Source organism: Mytilus edulis, chromosome 10 (genome assembly GCF_963676685.1).
Source record: "Mytilus edulis chromosome 10, xbMytEdul2.2, whole genome shotgun sequence".
Classification (NCBI taxonomy): Eukaryota; Metazoa; Mollusca; class Bivalvia; order Mytilida; family Mytilidae; genus Mytilus; species Mytilus edulis.
In genome coordinates this window covers 66,841,478-66,862,147 of record NC_092353.1, presented here as the reverse complement: position 1 = coordinate 66,862,147, position 20,670 = coordinate 66,841,478, and the positions used below count along the sequence as shown (strand labels likewise).

Sequence of the window (20,670 nt, the reverse complement as noted above, 5' to 3'; positions counted from 1 at the left end):
TCGTCTACAAAAGACTCACCAGTGACGCTCGAATCCCAAAAAGATAAAAAGGCCAAATAAAGTACGAGGTTGAAAGAGCATTGAGGACCAAAATTCCAAAAGGTTTTGTCAAATACAGCTAAGGTAATCTTCTCCTAAGGTAGAAAAGCCTTAGTATTTATTGACCTGACCTTCTTTAGGAATGCCAGACTACCTACTCCGTATTTCAGAAGCAATGTCTCAAGTTGGTCGTGTCTGTTTATTGCTCTATACATCCCCCACAGCCAATATAACACCATTTGGAAAGATAAACTGTAGCACTAACATTTTGCTTCAATAAAGCCTGCCTTCCTTATACACCTTCAAGTGGGATCAGTTCTAACCGTTTTTGAAAATCTGTCAGAAACTGTCTGGCAATCTGTTCGATGGCAGCATGTAAAACAGGTCTTCTGACACCTTCGGAAAGATTTCTAACATATGCGGTTCTGCCCTCGACTAGTTTTAAATTTTGATAGTTATTACAAAGAACAGTTTTGAACAGTTCTAACCTAGAACAGTTTCAGACAGTTCTACCCTTGAACATTTTTGTAAAGTTCGATCATAGATTGATTTATTTATATACTATTTGTATATTCTTTTGATTAGTTTTCTTTTTTTTTTATTCATTTACCTGATATTATTTCAAACAAATTATTATTGGATATAGTTGATTAATAACTTAGTATTGATTTTTTTTTAAATTTTATTATTCATTATTTTTAGATTTTTAGTTTTATGAACTGTTGTTAATATTAACATAGTGACACACCACATAATGCAGGTATAAAAACACTTCTTCATTAATAATTGTCTTCCCAAAGTAAAATACATTACATTTACATGTATGTTTTTTTTTTTTAATGATTACGCAAATATTAGAAGAAGAGTTCTTCTCTGCTTTGAAATCTTATTATAAACTAATAAAAATTGTTTTGGTTTAACAATTATTATAAGCATGATAAAAAAAAAAAGTAGAACATACTGTGATTAATTTTGCAATATTATCCTTTTTTTTTATTTCAAATATGACATGAATATCAATTATATGGTCTTTTTATATATAAAAATTTACTGTTTGCAAAAGTATGAATTATTCTAAATACTAAGAATGTTCTTATCCCAGTCATACGTTACCTTAGCCGTATTTGGCACAACCTTTTGGAATTTTCGGTCATCCATGCTCTTTTACTTTATACTTGTTTGGCTTTCTGACTATTTTGATCTGAGCGTCACTGATGAGTCTAATGTAGATGAAACGCGCGTCTGGCTTATTAAATTATAAGCCTGGTATCTGATAACTATTTGTATGTCGAAATGTATTATTGTGCTGTTTATTTGTGTATTTCTCTGTCTTGAATGTTTTTGTATTTATTTTTACTGTAGTCCTGTCATGTAATGTTGTCCTTTTTAGTGTTATATTTAACATTGCCATAAAAGCACCAGGTTTGGGCTAGCCACAAAACCAGGTTCAACCACCATTTTTTTTTTCTTAAAATGTCCTGTTCCAAGTCAGAAAATGGAAGTTTTTATCTTATAGTTCGTTTCTGTGTATGTTATATTTGGCTCGGTACTTGTACATCCCGTCAATGTGTTTGTATTATCTTTCATTTTTACTGGTGTGTTTTGTTTATGCGACTTTTTGTGTTTCTTTGGTTCTTATAACGTGACTCTGTTCTTTAAAAGATCCCGTCATTATGTTATTCTTCTATTAAGTGTCATTATGTTATAGTTCTATTATATATTACAAAATACGTTGAACGACAAACGACAAAATTATTGTAATCGAGTAGTGGTATCAACCATTTGTGGATTCTTAGAAATTCTACAGAACTTCTGAACAATTTTAAATATCGGTTTATTTCTGAAATTACTTCTAACATACGTTTGATTGTTTTACCCTGTATGCTAACATTCCCCATGTGAAATTATAAAATTGTTTTGTGTAAACATTGAACGACAACATTTCTTCCTATGTGACGTATACATTTTCTGACGCCAGACACGCTAAGTAATGAATGTGTTTTAATTTGTAGATGCTTGTGTGCTTTTTTGTAAAATTGTTTGTTTTACGATTGTAACACATTGATGATTGCTGTACCAATATTTTGACTATTTTATTTATTATGTCTGTTTTGTTCACGCATCGTTGTAAATATCAACGATACTGTCGTAAAATTAAGAGGTTAAGCGTTATAAAACCAGGCTCAATCCACAATTTTCTACATTTGAAAATGCCTGTACCAAGTCAGGATTATGACAGTTGTTGTCCATTCGTTTGATGTGTTTCGTCATTTGATTTTGCCATGTGATAAGGGACTTTCCGATTGAATTTTCCTATGAGTTCAATATTTTTGTGATTTTACTTTTTTTTGTCTTTTGTTGCACTTTAGTGTTTCTGTTGTCTCGTTGTATTTCTCTTATAATGTTTCCCTCGGTTTTAGTTCTTAATCCGGATTTACTCTCAATCGACTTTCGAACAGCGGTATACTACTGTGGCCTATATTTGTACTGTAGTCCTGTCATGTAATGTTGTCATTTTAGTGTTATGTTTATGATTGCCATAAAAGCGCGAGGTTCTGCTAGCCACAAAACCAGGTTCACCCCACCATTTTGTTCGAACCTTCGACTTTTGTCGTATAAGCGAGACAGCGATCCTACATTCCGTCGTCGCCGGCGGCGGTGTCCACAAATATTCACTCTGTGAATTGTAATAACTTTCTTATAAAAAAAAGAAGAAGATGTGGTATGATTGCCAATGAGACAACTGTCCACAAGACACCAAAATGACATAGACATTTACAACTATAGGTCACCGTACGGCCTTCAACAATGAGCAAAGCCCATACCGCATAGTCAGCTATAAAAGGCCCCGATAAGACAACGTAAAACAATTCAAACGAGAATTCTTAGACTATCCTTGATTTCTACCAAACTTGGACAGAAGCTTATTTATAATAATAAGATAGTATCCAGAAGTAAATTTTTGTGGAAAAAAATCCTGTTTATCCGACTTTTACTTATAAATGAACTGCTAGTTAATATTGTATTCAGTCAGTGGGTAAAGTTTTAAAAATTGAAATAACTTTCTTAAACTATCCTTGATTTGTACCAACATTGGACAAAAGCCTCTTTATGATCTAAGGCTGGTAGCCAGAAGGAAATTTGTAAAAAGTTATTTATTTTTTTTTCGTATATTACTTATCAATGGACTTAGATTTTCTTCCAGTTAACATTACATACTGTGTGCAGTAAAAGTTTTAAAAACATTTATTAAATTCATAAACCATGCTGGATTTTTACCAACTTTGACAGAAGCTTCTTACAATCAGTAGTAGTATCAACAGGAACATTTTTAATCATTTTCCCCTATTTTTGTTGAGCCGGCGGCTTACAGTAAAAGTAGGCGGAACCCTTACAATTATTTTCTTAAAATGTCCTGTACCAAGTCAGGAAAATTGAAGTTGTTATCTTATAGTTCGTTTCTGTGTGTGTTACATTGTCGTTTGTTTGTTTTTGTTGCACTTAAGTGTTCCTGTTGTTTCGTTGTTTTCCTCTTAAAGGCGATGTGTTTCCCTCGGTTTTAGTTTGTAACCCGGATTTGTTTTCTCTCAATCGATTAATGAATTTTGATCAGGGGTATACTACTGTCGCCTTTATTTACAGGGGAAATCCAGCTTACACAGCATTTATATCAATTGCAAAAATTAAACTATCACAATGTGTAGTTATATAATTGTGAATGCGTTTTTGATAATTCGCTTTAAGTTACATGAAAGACTGTGCATATACGATCATAATCAAAAACAACAAGACGATTGTTCGTCTTCTCAAAAACTACTCCAGTTGGATTTTCGATGATGTCCGAATCTGGCAATAATAATTTACTTTGCTGGCCATCGTTTGATATAACTGTGATATTGCTATCACTACTTGGTACATAACAATTTCCCCATTTATCCACGGTTATTTGTATAGTTGAAGGTCTTCTGCAGATGTTTTCTGGGATCTTTGCACTCCAAAATAATCGACCATGTAGATTGAAACACGTAAGAGCCAAATAAAAGTGACCTGATAAAATAAAAATCTTATTCTTATCAACGACAAACGATAAGATATCCTCATAAAAATTATGTTTGATATCAATGGTTCTGACAACATCCCCAGCCAAGTCTTTAACAGTGATGCTTAATCTTTCATTTAAAAAATACAGTAATTCTTCATAACAAGATAATCTTAGATATGATGAGTTTCGATCGCAAATCTTCGTTATTTGTTGATTAACTTTGTCATTTACATTAACACATAATATATCTTTTCGTCTCATCACAGCTAACAAGTCTTTGTTGATAACCGTAATATCGTCAACTCTGTCACATACAATCCTTGGATATTCAAATTCGGGTCGGACTGGAAGATCAATTTCTTTGTGAAATTTGCCATCGATATTATATACAGTAAGCCCTCCTGCGGTATTATTAATAAATAATTTGTCATTTAAACATGCGAAATTAAACTCGAAGTTTCGTTGTCGGTTGAATTCGATGTTAAAGACGAATTCCTTTGACAACCGAATCGTATCAATGTTTTTCTTTTTCATTTCAGAAATTTGAGCCTGAGCCTGCTTATTATTTTCATATTTTCTTGCGGAATGGAAATTATAAGGTTTGAATTGACATACTATGTCGATTATTTCTTTTTGATAACCTTGCATGTGAAGTTGTTCACCTGATTCACAATGAAGGTTCACTGTCTTCATAGTATTGATGTATGATCTAAATGTTTCATCTGCCTTACTAACACTTTTAATTGCGTTGTGCATGAAGACAAATGCTTGACGCTCAGAACAATATCTTTTCGCTTGGTATAACTGAATATCAACTGCAGAAATATTAAGTTTAATTGATTTCAATGTGTTTACATCCTTTTCTATCACATATGTGCATGTTTCATACTTTGATTTCAAGTCTTTTAATGTCGTATTCATTGTCTCATTTCCTTTACACTCATCTGCTATAGAAGTTTTGATTTGAGAGTATTGTAGCTCAATGGACGATAAGAATATGGCTAGATCAGATAAAACTTGTTCTATGTCAGCAATTAGCTCTTGTACATTCAGTTCTATGCTTTTTTCTAATGCAGATGACGATGTTCTGTTAAGAGCAGCAAAGGTAAGCGCTACAATGTCACAATTTGAGGAGTGATAAGACCTTACACACTCAATACAGCTGATCTGTTGATGTGTTTCGCAAAAGAAAAGAAAATCGCGATCATGTTCATTGCATATTAATGTTTGTGAAATTTTCGGTGGAAAATGTTCCATACTTTCGTTTAAACATAATATATTGTGATTAGCCGAGTAATTGGTAGCACCGTGAACCATGGAACAGGTGTTACAGAAAAGTTCTTGGCAATCTTTACACCACTTGTCTGAATCAGTAGTCATGTTTCTATTTTTACATGTTCGACATCTTCCGAAAGAACGTTTTCTTGTACCTACAAATATTAACAAATCTTTGAGAATTAATATGACATAGAAATGTACGTACATTACATCGATAGTTTTTAACAGAGACCAAAGATACCAAAGCGATATATTCAAACTCGTAAGTCGAAAATTAACTGACCACGTCATGGCAATGAAAAGACAAACATCAGTATACAAACGCAACATAGGACACTATAGATTGAACAACAAGTCCCACCAAAAACCGGCGGTGATCGCAGGTGCTTGGGTAGAAAAAGCAGATCATACTTCAAACGCCTCCGGGTTTTGGAATTTCTCGCTGCATTGAAGACCTGTTGGTGACCTTCTGCTGTTGTCTGTTCTATGGTTGGGTTGTTGTCTCTTTGACACATTCCCCATTTCCATTCTCAATTTTATTCAAATATTAATTTCAATTGAATTGTGCATCAAATGAGCTCATTTTGATTTAAAATCCTGGATAAAAAAACCAAAGGTACCAGACAGCAACCCACGACAACCATTGAATTACAGCCTCCTGCCTTGGGACTGGCAAATACATGCATGCCAGGGTTTAAAATGTTTTATGTCTAATCTGGTAATGTGCTGAAACATAAAAATGCAAACACAAACTGTAAAAAATATTTGAACTTATGCACCAGTAAATTAAACAGCCATCCGATCGCCTAAAAATAACGATGTTTTAAACACAAAAAGGAAAAGCATATGAAAGTCTAAAGATTAGTGATCGATAATATTTAAATAGAATACCTATACGATGAAATCAAATCAAAATATCGCGGCACACAAAAATGGCCCTCGTGTCACTTTACTTTTCTGCAAAATTAAGTAAATTAAGTGTACGTATAAACGTCAAAATTTTACACACATTTGATAAGAATAAATATTTCTTAAAGAGAACTTCAGTATCTCTTCTTTTTTGGTATTTTTATGATGAAACATACTTTATTAGTATAACAACTTTTTATTTAAGTGAGTTGGAAGCCCTTTACTGACTTTGCCCTCATCAGGAACCTTGAAACCAAAAAAAAAAGTTCGACAGCACAGGATATCACGGTACTCTATTACCGATCGAAAGGGTTACAAAAAGAATAGTCAAAGTGGTTTGATGGTAGCTATGGCTTTGTGCTGTTTGTATATAAGTATCGAAACACTGAATACTAAGATGTGTATACGTTCGACCTGAAGCAATATCGACCCAGTTCAAAAAAATACAAATCACACTTCATAACTTTTGTTCCTCGGATGCGAAGTTCTATATTCTTATATGACGTGCTTCTTTCGCTTTGTAAACAACACCGTGATACATTTCTCAATATATTAATACTTAGCACAGACTCATATGTACATAATAATTGCAGTTACAATAAACCTCCCATGTTAATCCACATGTATCGTAACCTATGTACAAACGCTATGCCGATTTTGATGTGTCAAAAATTGTAATTGAAAAAAAACCTTCAGAAACCAACCTTAATTCTTCTTCCGATGCATAACAAAAGGAATTCATGAGAGCTCGGAAACAATGTACAAAATTAAAATAATAAAATTTAGCGAAAGTCCATTAATTCTTTTCGCGCATTAAAGTTATTTCAAAACATGACATCATACGAATAAAAACGCTAAAGCTGAAGGTTTTCCCTTACGTAAACCATCCGAATTCAAATAATATTGCATTTAACAATGGAGTGTGAGGTAGGTTTCGTGTATCTTCTATTCTATTGCATTTACTGATTTCGGCAGGTCAACATAGTGGCTCCTTATCTACGAAATGTCAACTGTGGATTTAACAGTAGCTTACGAGAGAAAAATGTGAATTCGAAAATGGCATATGTTGGGGTAAAAATTTAAAAGAATTAAACACATTTTTAATAGCGGTATTTAAGAAAGCTTTAGATTTATTGGTAAAAATGTATCTTTATCTAAAAAGGTTAAGTTTAGTCATAGATTTGTTGGAAATTTACTCATGGCCTGGGTCATTTTCCAACAAATCTATGGTTTCCATGAACTATTTCTTAATTACCCCTCATTATTGACGCCCAAGCTCAAATGTGAAAGATAGAGCTTTAAAGGTACTTGAAAGCACGAGGAGCTATACGAAGAAATAGGAGCTTAAAGGAATAGAAGAATCCATCTTAGATGAACTTATCCTTTGGGAGTTGAAACTTAAGTTACTTATTATTTTCCAAGTCACTTACTTACCTCTATATGGCAATAAAGATGTTAATATAGCTACATCTACAATGACGACAATGGTGGTATCGATCTCACAAGTTTTTACAAAATTCTGCAAAAACTCTAAGAATGCCATACAAAATTTCTCCGGATCTTTAACTAAATCTAAAGAAACTGATGTGTCCATTATAATCGATCCCGCATAAACAAATTCTAATGTGAAGTTTGTTAACTCTGTTACGTTTTTAAGCCTCCGTTTGATATCTTCAACACACCAGCTACTTGGAGTCGAAAGTGTCCATCGAACATAGCACTTTGTAGGATCTTTTAAATAAAAATAAAAGGACGCATGACTAGTTGCGTATTATTTTATGGTATTTGGTTGAATGAATCTTGACCTAATGTTTGACAACTGCAAATGACGTTTAAAATTATTAGAACATTTAGTGAATTTCGTGCGTTTGAAGTGCTGTTCTTGATTTACTTGTATTATGAACGCTCACATCCGAATATTTGAAAGCTAAGGATGGATAAGAATCAAAATAGTCCAAGACCTTTTTAACCAAAAAGGATCTGAAATCATTTTCAAATACGTCTCGGGTCAACTTTGTCTGAGGGAGATGAATTTATATATTGATTATTTGATAAATTTGCTTTCATGTCATTACCGAAGGACTTACTTTTGATCTAATGCTACCCATGGAGAATAAAATGTCTGTTAACTTTTTTATATATATGGATTTTTTGGAATTTTTTTATTCGAGCATCAATGATGAGTCTAATGTAGACGAAACACGCGTCTGGTGTACAAAATTTTAAAGCGGGTATCTATGATTGGTTTATTGATTTCGTATTTCAATTTATTCAAAATCCAAATTTGATGAGATTTTTTGTAAATAACATAAACGATATCAATGAAGTATACTTTTAGTGTCAAATTTTATTTAGTTTTAACGCTTTGTGAGCAATCTACTATTAATTAAAATAATATCACCGCACTCGTTCACAGCGACTAGGCATAAAAAATGAGCGAGTACAAAAATTTAATTTAAGATTGGCTTTGTGAGTTACTAAATGTACATTTAGATAATAATTACAAAACAATGACAACAAAAAACTATGTAATGGCAAATGTACCACTATGAGTTGAAACCATTGATTTATAATTATCGAAACAGAAAATGCACAATCCATGTGGTTCATTGTGAATCTCGCTACGAATGGATTGTTTCCTCGTTGATTAACAGTCATAGACATGTTCACCATAAGCCGATATCGAAACAGAAACCGATACCGATACCGATACCGATACCGAAACCAAAAATATAAGTGAGGTAAATCATGTAAATGGTAAATGTTTATTCAATTCAACCCTGTTACTCCATTATATTGTGTGAAATTTGAATACACTAGATGGATTATTACTTCAATTCAACAATTTACATGAATCTATCAAAAAATCAAAGTGAAATTCAACGAGAAATAAATATTAAATATACTAAAGCAAGTTATATATAATTTAGATTTGGATACAAATTTACTAAAATACATAAAAAAATGAGAGGATAAGACAGAGGAAAATAAACTTTCATTTGGTTAAGATGTTACACTACATTTGTACAAATTTCTTTTATGTTTGATGTTAGCAAAACTTTAATTCATAATTTAATACAATGGAGTTAAACGCTTTAGTTAATTAACATTATGAACATGTATAGTTTACCTCACTACTATTTTTGGTTTCGGTATCGGTTTCGGTTTCGGTATCGGCTTATGCTGAACATGTTTCATATGAACAAAGTTGTAGTTAAACAAAATGTTCGCTACTGATTTCAATTGAAGATACCATTTAAGAACCTCTGCTTCGATAGTTTTCGTTCAAGTAGTTATCAAGGAAAGTAGATGTTGGCTAGATTAAAATGGAAAGTAAGGAACTGGAAAATGATAACATATCTTGTTACATAAAGTTTAATAGTAACCCGATGATAATATTGATTTCAATGTCTACGACACAGCAGAAATAGGATTCAAGTGTGAGTGTGGCAACCTTTTTTTCTAGTTGAATAGCATAAATGAGATTTGACTGACATAGTTACTTATATATAAACTAAAAGAGATTATGAAAGGGAATTGGCAGATAAATGATAATGTAACCATCTTTATTTTATTCTTCAAATCTTTGAAAATCGTTGCATCCGCACGATTCGTGTTTATAGAACATATGCAGTTGAATAACGTTGAAAGATATTTTACATTTGGTGCATTTTATTTTGACAATTTAAACGACAGTAAACTCTGTCAAAATTAATACTAGTAGATATGTAACTTGAAAATTCCGTGAATATTTCTATTTATGAAAATTGTATTGTTGATGTGACCCTATATCAATGATATTACTGCGCAACTACGCAATCAATGCCGACTCTACAGTAATGATAAGATAAACCAAAAAGGACAATAGCACAGGGAAGTATATGTACATAGTTGTACAACATGACCTATATCGTTTCATCTGTGTCTTTACAGGGAACTAATGATTTAGTTTTTTTATATATATATTTAGTAGAATGTGCTATTAGATTTTAAAAAGGCTGCTACATACCTGTCTGTTCGCTTACAATTTCATCTGTGTTTCGCCTTGTCGAAATATTAACTTCTAGGTCAGTTATCTTGAAAAGTAGTTGATCTGAAAATGTCAACGAAATTCAACATGTTCAAGAACCGTTAAGCAAATGGAAAAACCAAATTCTTAAAAGAAACCGGGCAGTATTTAACTCAAAATCATTTAACGATTTCGATTATGTGTGGGTTTTTTTGTATATGAAATTTAACATAACGTTCAGTTCAAGTTAGAATATTACTTAAATTATTATGTCAAAATCGGATATCCATTGTAATTATTTCATGAAAAACAATACACATCAACTTCCTTCTTAAAATCAAAGCTTGTACGCACTGAACGGTAAAGATTGCTTCAATTTATCAGTGGGAAGTAAAATTAAATATTAAATTGTCTGTAGTTGATTAAACAGCAATTCTAGACAAAGGAAGATAACTCAAAAATTTTAAAGATGACATCATTCTATTTTAGACCAGATATTAGATTTCTGCACCTTGCAAAAGTTATGTTATTTTCTTGACATGTGTAGCATCATTGTGTGCCTTGATTTTCTGAGCATATATTACATCGATAAATTTCTTAATATGTTCATGGATAGGATGTATAGAATGTTATGATCAATGCACTATATTTTGTGAATCAAAATAGGTAGTGATAAGTCTTGTAACATTCATTCATTAAGATATTCAGTCAGTCCCATAAGGTTTTGATTGCATTTCATGGAATCTTTACCTAAAAAAGACTACACGTGGTGATTATGTATAGTTGATATAGTGTGTTTTAAAAAGTAAAGGGTTAGTTACCATACATGGTTAGTTACCATACATGGTTAGTTATCATATGGGGTTGTAAGGAATTACTTCCCTTTCAAAACAAAAAAGATGCCACAAATCCTCTATAAAATCAACACTGTGTTGAGGAAAATTCTGAAAGGATTCAACAGACGAAAAAATTGATGATGAAAAGTTGAAATAAGTTCGTAAAACATAATTAAAGCTAGCAAGTGGTTATTGTTAGTTTAACGAAGTTACTTCCCTTTCTAAACAAAAAACATTCTGAAAGGATTCAACAGTCGAAGAAATTGATACATGTAATGAACGATTGATATAAACTCATAAAACAAAAAAATCGAAAAAGTTGTTATTGCTGGCATTTGTTTTCTGTATAGACAAATGGAAGTAGGATCTTAATACTAAGTATTGAAGACTCAAGATCACTTTGATAGGCCGCTAGTCAATATACCACATGTGAAGATAGTCGGTAAGATAAATTCGTTACACGGTGTGCTAGTGACCTAATACGATATATATGAGGTCAGTAAAATTCCATTTGGGGATTCGAGCTTCGCTCTCACCCCACATGGAATTTATGGACCTTCAGTCTTCAGTATTAATCCAAGCTATTACAATCTTTCGAAATTTCATTAAATTAATCTCGAAATAATTAATGAGGCATTGCGAAATTGTCAACTAGGAGGAGTATTAATTAATGTTCCTTACGACTGATCATCAATAAGTGTAACTCTCCCTTGAGACGCATTGAGAGATAAAATGATTTCATATAAACCCATTTTTGAAGAGGCATAACTTTTAAGTTCAAGAAACAAAAGATTTCATTAATCAAACACATGAGGTAAAACGGGAATGCATTCGTATTGCCTATGATGAAACGTAAATGCACACAAATATGATCATTGATAATTTAAAAGAAACAGTTATCAATGCAGAAGAATTAATCGACACAAAAGAATATCCTTTGAATATTCTCAACAAAAAATATTGAACTGCATTTATTTAATTAATTCTAAGAAACAATGAATTTGAGTTTAACGGAAAGTAATACAAACAAGTTATAGTAGCGCCCCCATTGGTGAAATTTTCCCCATCATGCACACATCTGCATCTGTCTGTCCTATGAATAAACATCTTAGATAAGTTCAAATGGAAATAAAACATCAAATTACACTGTCAATATAATAAAAAGTAAAATCACAAAAATACTGAAATCCTAGAAAAATTCAATTGTAAAGTCCCTAATTAATGAATGACAAAATCAAATGACAAAACACATGGACAACAACTGTTATATTCATGACTTGGTTCAAACATTTTCAAATGTAGAAAATGGTGGATTGAATCAGGTTTTATAGCGCTTAACCTCTCACTTATATGACAGTCGCATCAGATTTCGGTTGACGGGTTTCTTCACAGGCAAAATAGAGCAAGTTGAAGATTTCTTTAACATAGAGAACAAAATTTCCCCTATGGGAGACTTTTGAAAAGGGACCCATGCTTACGAAGTCAACTTTAAGCAAAAAATCCAAAAACACTGTCAAATGTCTGAATGGCAAGAAACATAAGTTAGCAAAAAACAATGTAAAGTTTTAAGATTTATTACGTATGTTGATTGAAGAAACCTCATTTCATAATAATCGAATTATCCTGCGACTGACGTGATATATTATATTTGGTAAAATATGCTTACAAATGAGAGAACTTTTCAATAAACATGGCGTTGAATGTTGAGTCTGAGCAAAGCGATCTAAATGACATCAAATTGACCAGTGATCAATGGCAATATTTTTATACAAAACACACAACGAAAAAGGGCACGATAATAAGAAAATAAAAATCCAGGCTTTGGATTTAGACAGCTATATCAAGTATACAAGTAGCATTTTGAATGAATAAGCTGGATCCAAACCCATTTCTAAGGTGGAACAGGTCATTACGGCACAACATAAAATGGCAATTTAAGCAAGTAGATTTTGTAGTATTTGGTAGGAATAAAACTTCCACATTTTATAATACAAAATATCGTACTTGCTCTGAAATATGTATTTCATAAAGAAAAGTATATATAAAATTACTGAGGGATTCTAGGTGGAATATTGCCTCTACCAATAAACACCCTAGAAGTGTCATCCATTGGTAGCAGTTTGACACTTTCATGAAATAAAAACATTCCTTATCTCCCTACTTTATATTTAACACCACTCTCAACGTGCCATAATTGTCCTGATTTAAAAGAAAAAGAAAGTAGTACCCTCCACACACATGGTAATGCAAGTACTGAGATACAATTTACAATTCAGTTGAAATAATTATTAGCATAAAAAAAAGTTCTAAGGTTCACGTATTGACTTTTTTTTAATTAAATAGTTATCAAAGGTACCAGGATTATAATTTAGTACGTCAGACGCGCGTTTCGTCTACAAAAGACTCATCAGTGACGCTCAAATCAAAATATGTATAAAGCCAAACAAGAACAAAATTGAAGAGCATTGATGATTCAAAATTCCAAAAAGTAACTTGTTTGATATATTGATCGGTTTCAGTTGGTAATTCTGTAATGCTTATGATATCTGAATTCAGATTGCATTTGATATTTAGCTCTTATTGCATTTGATATTTAACTTCAGATTGAATTCAATATTTAACTTCAAATTGTATTCGATATATAACTTCAAATTGCATACGATATTTAACTTCAAACCTCGTTTGATATTAAGTTTTAAATTTGATTTGATATTTAATTTTGTAAAACATTCTTTTATATAAATTACAGAATATGTGATATGGTTTATGCTTATCAAAAATATTTGCATACTTAATTGATAACAAATCTGTCCAAGTTTGTCTTGTGATACCCCTGGTTGGTTCTTTAAAGCGTTTAGAATATCCTGAAATAGACAAAGGAAAATGAAATATATCACAGATAAGAATAAGGCCAAAACGACGTCAGAGTTTAAGAATAATAGGTTAATTTCATTAAATGCAACGAGCACATTCTACCAGAAAAATATTCAAGGATAATTAATATAAATGGTAATCAAATTGGTTTTGTTTTCTTCATTGCCCTATATTGTAACAGTGTTCACCGAATTCACGGCTGTTATTCTGTACATCGAGAAAAATGGTCATGAAGGAATACCTAACGATGGTCAAGCATTGCGATCGGATCGTGAGAGATCTGGTATCGGATCATGATTGTAAATGTTTGGATACATCTGCTGTATTTTCAAAACGGGGAACAAATACGGCAAAAATATGTCTGTTACAATTATTCAACTTTCTCAATAATACTGTGCAATGTTAAAGAAAATATGAAATATTTTATGAGAAAATACAAACAGCGTAACATAGGTCTATGGGATTTATTAAAAAAAAAGTATATAATGATATATTTGAAACTGAATATTTGATGTGTCAGATAGTACAGTAAAATAAAACTTTTTTTTGTATTTAAAAACATTGAATTTTGTTGATTTTTCATCAAACTTGATCGTCAAAGACCGGCCAACACATTATCTCAATCATAAACGACAAGGCGTGAACAGACGGACACAGGACGTTTGCATTTTGTTTTATATCAGTAATACCAAAGGACATTTGCGCTTAACCACTATTTACATTTACGCTTTAAATTTTTATACACCTGAACAAAAAGAGATTTGCACTTGTAACCTATAACATGTTACCTGTAATCTACAAAAAGTTATCAATGTCATAGAAACATGTTCACATATTCTTTGAAAGTTCTTCCGAACAAACGACAATATCAGAACGAAACATTTATGGATAGACATTTTGTTTCTTATTAGTGAATTAAGATTTGAAACTATATTCCTCTTGTGGTTATTTTGATGCACGAGCAGTCCGAGGAACTGTACCATCATAGTTTATATAAGCTTGTTTTAGTTTGTGAAGACTTTAATTTTAATTTTAAACCATCTGCTGTACCTTTTAGTAGTTTATAACAAATAACAATATCTTTAATAGATATGAGTTATAAGACATTAAATGGCTTTCGATAAATATAAATACACATTTTATATTTTGACAGGAATGTTTGTATGCACCATTACCTAAAATCGCAAAGATTAATCTTGCATGTTTGTCCATTGTTCAAGAAAAACAATAATGAATACATCCGAAATTTTCTAAATTTACAGTAGATAAACGGATATAAGGAAAAGTAAAGGTACCTAAAAAGGGAAATATTACTCAAGACCTTGCTGTTGTAACCAACACGATGAAAAATCAAATACAATGTATTGTTATCTAAATCTGCGTATTTTGTAAACGAGATTTATATTTTTCTGAGACGAATAAAGTTTCTTTATTTCTGTCATTTCTGTCATGTGGAACGAGACAGTACGATGAACACAGAAAGTCATTGTTCTAGGAATTGTGACGTATATTTCATATTAGGTTACACTACTTTTTACCTCTTTTGTACTATCATTTGCATTTTCGACAACCACTTGTATCTTGTCAATGGTATCATGTTCCGCTTTCAATCTCTGTATATCCTTCTGTGTCATTAACTGAAATGATTTTCCAGTCATCAACGCGATGTTGAGAGTGTTTGTTTCAAGTCTGATCCATTTTTCTTCAAAATCAGATTTAGAGATCCGGCAAGAGTTTCCAATGTGATCGATATAATTTCTCACGTCTTTGATTTCCTTAAGCCACGACGGATGACCAGGAAGGGTTCGTTTACAACACGCTTTTATCACTGCGCGAATCAGAATGATATCAAGATCTGCTACTTCTACTGTTTTGGGATTTATATTGCAAACACAATATTGTTGAATGTTTTGTCCCCTCTTAATCTCATGGTTAGTTTCCGCACATGCCGAACGATCAAACAAAAGATCAAACTAAAATGCATCTAAACAACCTGTCTTAGAAACGGATGCGATCGAATTCGACTTAAAACATTCACAACATGAAATCTTGGGAATTAATTCATGAAATAATTCATGTTTATTTTTGTCAAGAAACAAGAAAAACGTAGTTTTGTCCAATACTTCTCTTTCAAAATAGACGTGTACTACATTCATCACAACATCCCCATAAAGCTCTTGAAGTCGCTTTAAAAAATCTTGTTGTCCTCCAAAAGCCATGTTTGATTAGAACATATTCAAGCTACTCTACAAAAATATTCAGACTGTATAACAAAAAATCTCAATAGTTAAAACTTTGTATGACTTTTAATATCATATAAAAATTATGACAGCTCGAATGCCAATGGGGCACTTATATGGGTTTGTTAGTTTCCCTAATGCAATAAAACCTATCCAAATATTCAAAATGTAACTGTCGAGAGTTCAAAATAAGGCAACAGTAGCATACCGGTGTTCAAAGGTCATAAATCGATTGAGAGAAATCAAATTCAGGTTATAAAATCAAGATTTGGTAGTGGAATATGTTTCTCTAATAATTTTGACACGATATGTAGACACAATGCTTATACTTATTTTCCAATATTCTGCCAAATAAACATCAAGGAAATAATAATTTTGTACTTAATGTTCACAAAGGACTGATCATTGACGCTCGAATACAAAACAAGTTGAAAGCCAAATAAAATACGAGGTTGAAGAGCAGTAATATGATTAAGAACCTAAAAATACGAGAGGTTTCGTCAAATCGGTAATCTAGAAAATCCTTAGTTATTTGAAAATTCAAAGTGTTGTAGACGGTAAATTTATAAATTGGATTATATCAACGAAAGTTCACAGATGTTTTGGGTGACTGCATCAGATATGGTCGCCTTTTAAATTACGTCACAATTAAAAATTCACAGGAGTGCAAGTAAATGTTTTCGTTCTGGTCGATTGATTGAACAATGAAGAACTCAGAAAAAAAACTCACATGTTGATTAAATGAAATAAATCAGGTAATGAAAATGAAAAATCGGTTATGAATTACAAAAAATAGTCTACAATATTGAATAATTAACATTTCCGATTTAAAGTTAAAAAAAAAATAAACCTCCTCACCAGCAGTTAGATACTCCTTTGATAAAGTGACATAAGTATCCGACGCAAAGTGTTTTTTTTAAACTTACTTGACTTGTAGATGAGGAAGTACCAAGCTATGTTTTCATGGTTGATATGTAACAGTCGGGTACCGGACAAATGAAGTCCCCTCATATATCTAAAATATTTTTTGCAATATTTTCGCATCGAAGTCAACAAACAGTACAAAGATCCTTGAATATCCAGTCTCTGTCAAATTTATTTTGAAAATTGCATTTTTCATGAATATTGTTGGAATCTTAAATACATATAGTGGAAGATTATTTGAGTAAATAGTCCAAATTATATTGAATTTTTAACCAGGAAGTGAATCAAATAACCCGTCCTTTATTTCAACCAAGCTAGCAAAAATGATTTGCCTATTTTTTAAAACGTGTAGATTTTTAATTAGAAACGGGTGTCCTTGTATATAAGACCTGTTGTCATGATAACTTTTGAAAACCTATTTTGTGCTAGTTTTATCATTACGAGGATATAGTATCATATTTTTTTTAGCATTTCCCGTTTATACATTTAAGAAATGCCTAACAAACTGAGGTTCAAACTCCCTCATGCAAAGATGAACTTTGCTGAAGTTGGCTATTTTATGTCCTTTTTAATCATATAGCTTTAACGCAACTTACTTGTATGTTTAATCTTTCGACAGCGCGTGCATATGGAAAAAAAGTAAAATGAACTCCAAGGAAAATTCAAAATAGAAAGTCCTTTAAGAAATTGCAATACAAAAAGAATGAAACGCACGGAAAACAACTGTCATATTCCTGATTTGGTAGATAAATTCATCATAGATACGTAAAAATGGTTGATCAAATATGGTTTTATATATAACTAAACCTTTCACTTGTAGGAAAGTCACATAATATTCCATTATATTGACAACAACGTGTACGCAAAACATACTTCGAAACATACACATACATAACAGATAAAACAATCAAAAATTTTGGTACAGCAGTCAACATTGTGTGATAATCTTAGTCCCTATAAAAACAAACAACTATGCACACAAAGAAAACAAGAAGGCATGTAGGCACTCTATAGACGAAATACATCAGCAACAATGAAATACAATAATATATCTAACAGTGGAACTACAATATACCAGGGTTATCACCTCTTATCATGCATCTTTTAAGGGATGTTGCTTATAAAGAGAAGGTTCAAACAAGAGTTTCAAATAGTAAAGCTGATGTTATACCTACAAACCTTCACGTAGGCCATCGTGGTTTGTGTTTGCACTGCAAAATCAAGTTAAGTTTTAAAATTTCTAAAACATACAATGTATTTGAATTTTCTATATGTATAGGGCATGCTATGTCTAAAAACTTCTCCAGATGCATGGATTTGTCTTTACTCTGTTCTCTGTTAATTTTGTTATGAAAACGCAGCTAATTTAGCTACATGAACCTTAACAAAATAATTCACCTTCATTTCATTTTCAATGTTCACATTTTTTTACATTTTTACCTGTGATGTCTGTTTATTTTGCGCACAAATTGTTGTCAGTATAAAGGAATTATCTGTGTTTTTATGCAAGTGATAGGTTTAGCTAGATATAAAACCAGGTTAAATTCACCATTCTCTATATAAGAAAATACTTTTACAAAATCAGGATTATGACAGTTGTTTTCCATTCGTTCTTAAATATGTTAGAGCTTCTGATTTTCTTATCCCATGCATAGATTTCCTTAGACGTATTTGGCACAGCTTTTTGGAATTTTGGGTCCTCAATGCTCTTCAACTTACTACTTGCTGGTTTTGTAACTATTTTGATCTGAGCGTCACTGATGAATCTTATGTAGACGACAAGCGCGTGTGGCGTATTAAACTATAAGCCTGGTACATTTGATAACTATTTGCCATTTGATAATTAACTTTCTGATTTAAAAAGTTCAATATTTTTGTGGGCTTTTTTTTTTTATTTTGGGAATTTTTCAAAAGTTTAGGTCGTCAATATGGTGGCCGGTTAAGTTCATTTCGCATTTTCGCGTTTTCGCCTTTCAAATTATATACGGCGAAAACGCGAAATTCAAAATCACGAAGTCGAAATTGCGAAAAGGCCTAATATTTTTTTCCGATTTCGCGGTTTCGACTTCGGGTTTTCGCGTTTTCTCGATTTCGCAATTTGGTGTTTTCGCCTTTTCGCGATGTACATGTTATTATAACATAACATTTTAAATATAAATTGGAGACAAGACTACTGAGTATAAGTCATTAAAATGATTGTCATATAAATTTCATATCTGTGACATATTTTGAACGGATTCAGTTTCTCAATTTATTTTGTTCATCTGGTTCTGACACGGTGAGGATTGTTGTTATTGTCTACCGCATTCAACAGTATATCCCTTGTCCCCTTGGTGTGTCCTGTAGATGATAAAATTTCCATCTTTGAAAATTAAAAATATTAATCAATGCATTTAGTAATTAGAAAACACATACTACATTTACATGAGTTTTCCATAAATCCAGGTTATTTTCTGTTTAAATTAAAAGAACATGCCACAGGTTTCTGATATCTTTGCTAAGATCAACCTACGAAAGTTTTAAGGCGAGGTCTGGGATAGTCATAAGAGGATCATAAGACATGTCATAAGATATTCTAGTATCTTATGACAGGTCTTAGGACAGCTTCGCGAAATTCTAAGTTTTATTTGACAAAACTTCTATCTCCATAATGTATTATTTTTTTTACTTTTTTACGCAAGCTAATTTAAATATTGAAAATTTTAGATTCACAAAAAGAGCATGACATAAAAGATTGTGTATTAGAAATAACATAATAATAATGATTATTTTCATTTATTCTAAAATGTCCAAGATATGACTTCAAGCAAATTTTCTACAAATGCATCTGTTTTTAAATTTGTTCAGTCAACAAAGAATGTAAAGGAATTGTCTAATTTTGAAATGAAAATATTTAAAGTACGTCACAGATATGAAATTTGTATGACAATCATTTGAATGAAATATACTTGTATACAGTCTTGTCTCCAATTATATCTAAAATGTTATGTTATATACAAGGCGAAAAGGCAAACAGGCAAAATCTCAAAAACGCGAAGTCGAAAACGCGAAATCGGAAAGAAAAAATATTTCGCCTTTTCGAGTTTTCGATTTCGTGATTTCGCCCTATCGCGAAATGGCATTAACCGGCCATTATACGTCAACGCTATGTTTTCCTATTCTCTTTTCATTTATATCTGAATAGTAAGACTAACCGCTTTATTATAAGGAGGTGCATTAGGATATGGTCTAGGTCATTTTATATATTTAAATATCTTATCGTTTAATGTTATGATTTAATTGTGTTACTTGTATACCTCCTTCGGCATTCATACCACAATATCTATGTATTTTTGTTATCTGATGCATGTTATTGTCCAATATGTTATGAATTAATCAATTGATTCAAAAGATTCTTGAAACCTGCGTTCAACTGCAAATTTGTTTAACCTGTCTTAATATAGCAGTGTTTAAGTGGAACTCGACAGTGCTCAATGATTAGTGCACTTCTATAGATTGACACTGTTACGCTGGATAGTT

General features: G+C 31.8%; 1 protein-coding gene across 5 annotated transcripts; it reads right to left on the bottom strand.

Moving 5' to 3' along the window:
- Positions 1-3,676: 3,676 nt before the first annotated feature.
- Positions 3,677-17,410, bottom strand: LOC139491711 (uncharacterized). 5 transcript variants are annotated; one of them, XM_071279543.1, is made up of 6 exons: positions 16,958-17,410; positions 15,526-16,266; positions 13,905-13,977; positions 10,278-10,361; positions 7,703-7,999; positions 3,677-5,511 (listed from the first exon to the last, which is right to left on the bottom strand). In XM_071279543.1, exons 2-6 carry the CDS (start codon positions 15,643-15,645, stop codon positions 3,779-3,781), a joined length of 2,307 nt encoding a protein of 768 aa, XP_071135644.1. In that variant the 5' UTR covers positions 15,646-16,266; positions 16,958-17,410; the 3' UTR covers positions 3,677-3,778. The 5 variants fall into 5 exon arrangements, with proteins under 5 accessions (XP_071135644.1, XP_071135643.1, XP_071135641.1 ...); XM_071279542.1 differs by having other exon boundaries at positions 17,130-17,327; XM_071279540.1 differs by having other exon boundaries at positions 15,526-16,233; positions 17,154-17,242.
- Positions 17,411-20,670: the final 3,260 nt, after the last annotated feature.

Bases quoted from the DNA above. Each gene is read 5' to 3' on its own strand.
- LOC139491711 (XM_071279543.1), bottom strand. From the start codon at position 15,645: ATGACTGGAAAATCATTTCAGTTAATGACACAGAAGGATATACAGAGA. The intron at 10,362-13,904 runs GTATGCAAATAT...TGACATTTTCAG, and splicing joins ACAGATTTGTTATCAATTAA to ATCAACTACTTTTCAAGATA. The intron at 8,000-10,277 runs GTATGTAGCAGC...TTTATTTAAAAG, and splicing joins AATTGTAAGCGAACAGACAG to ATCCTACAAAGTGCTATGTT.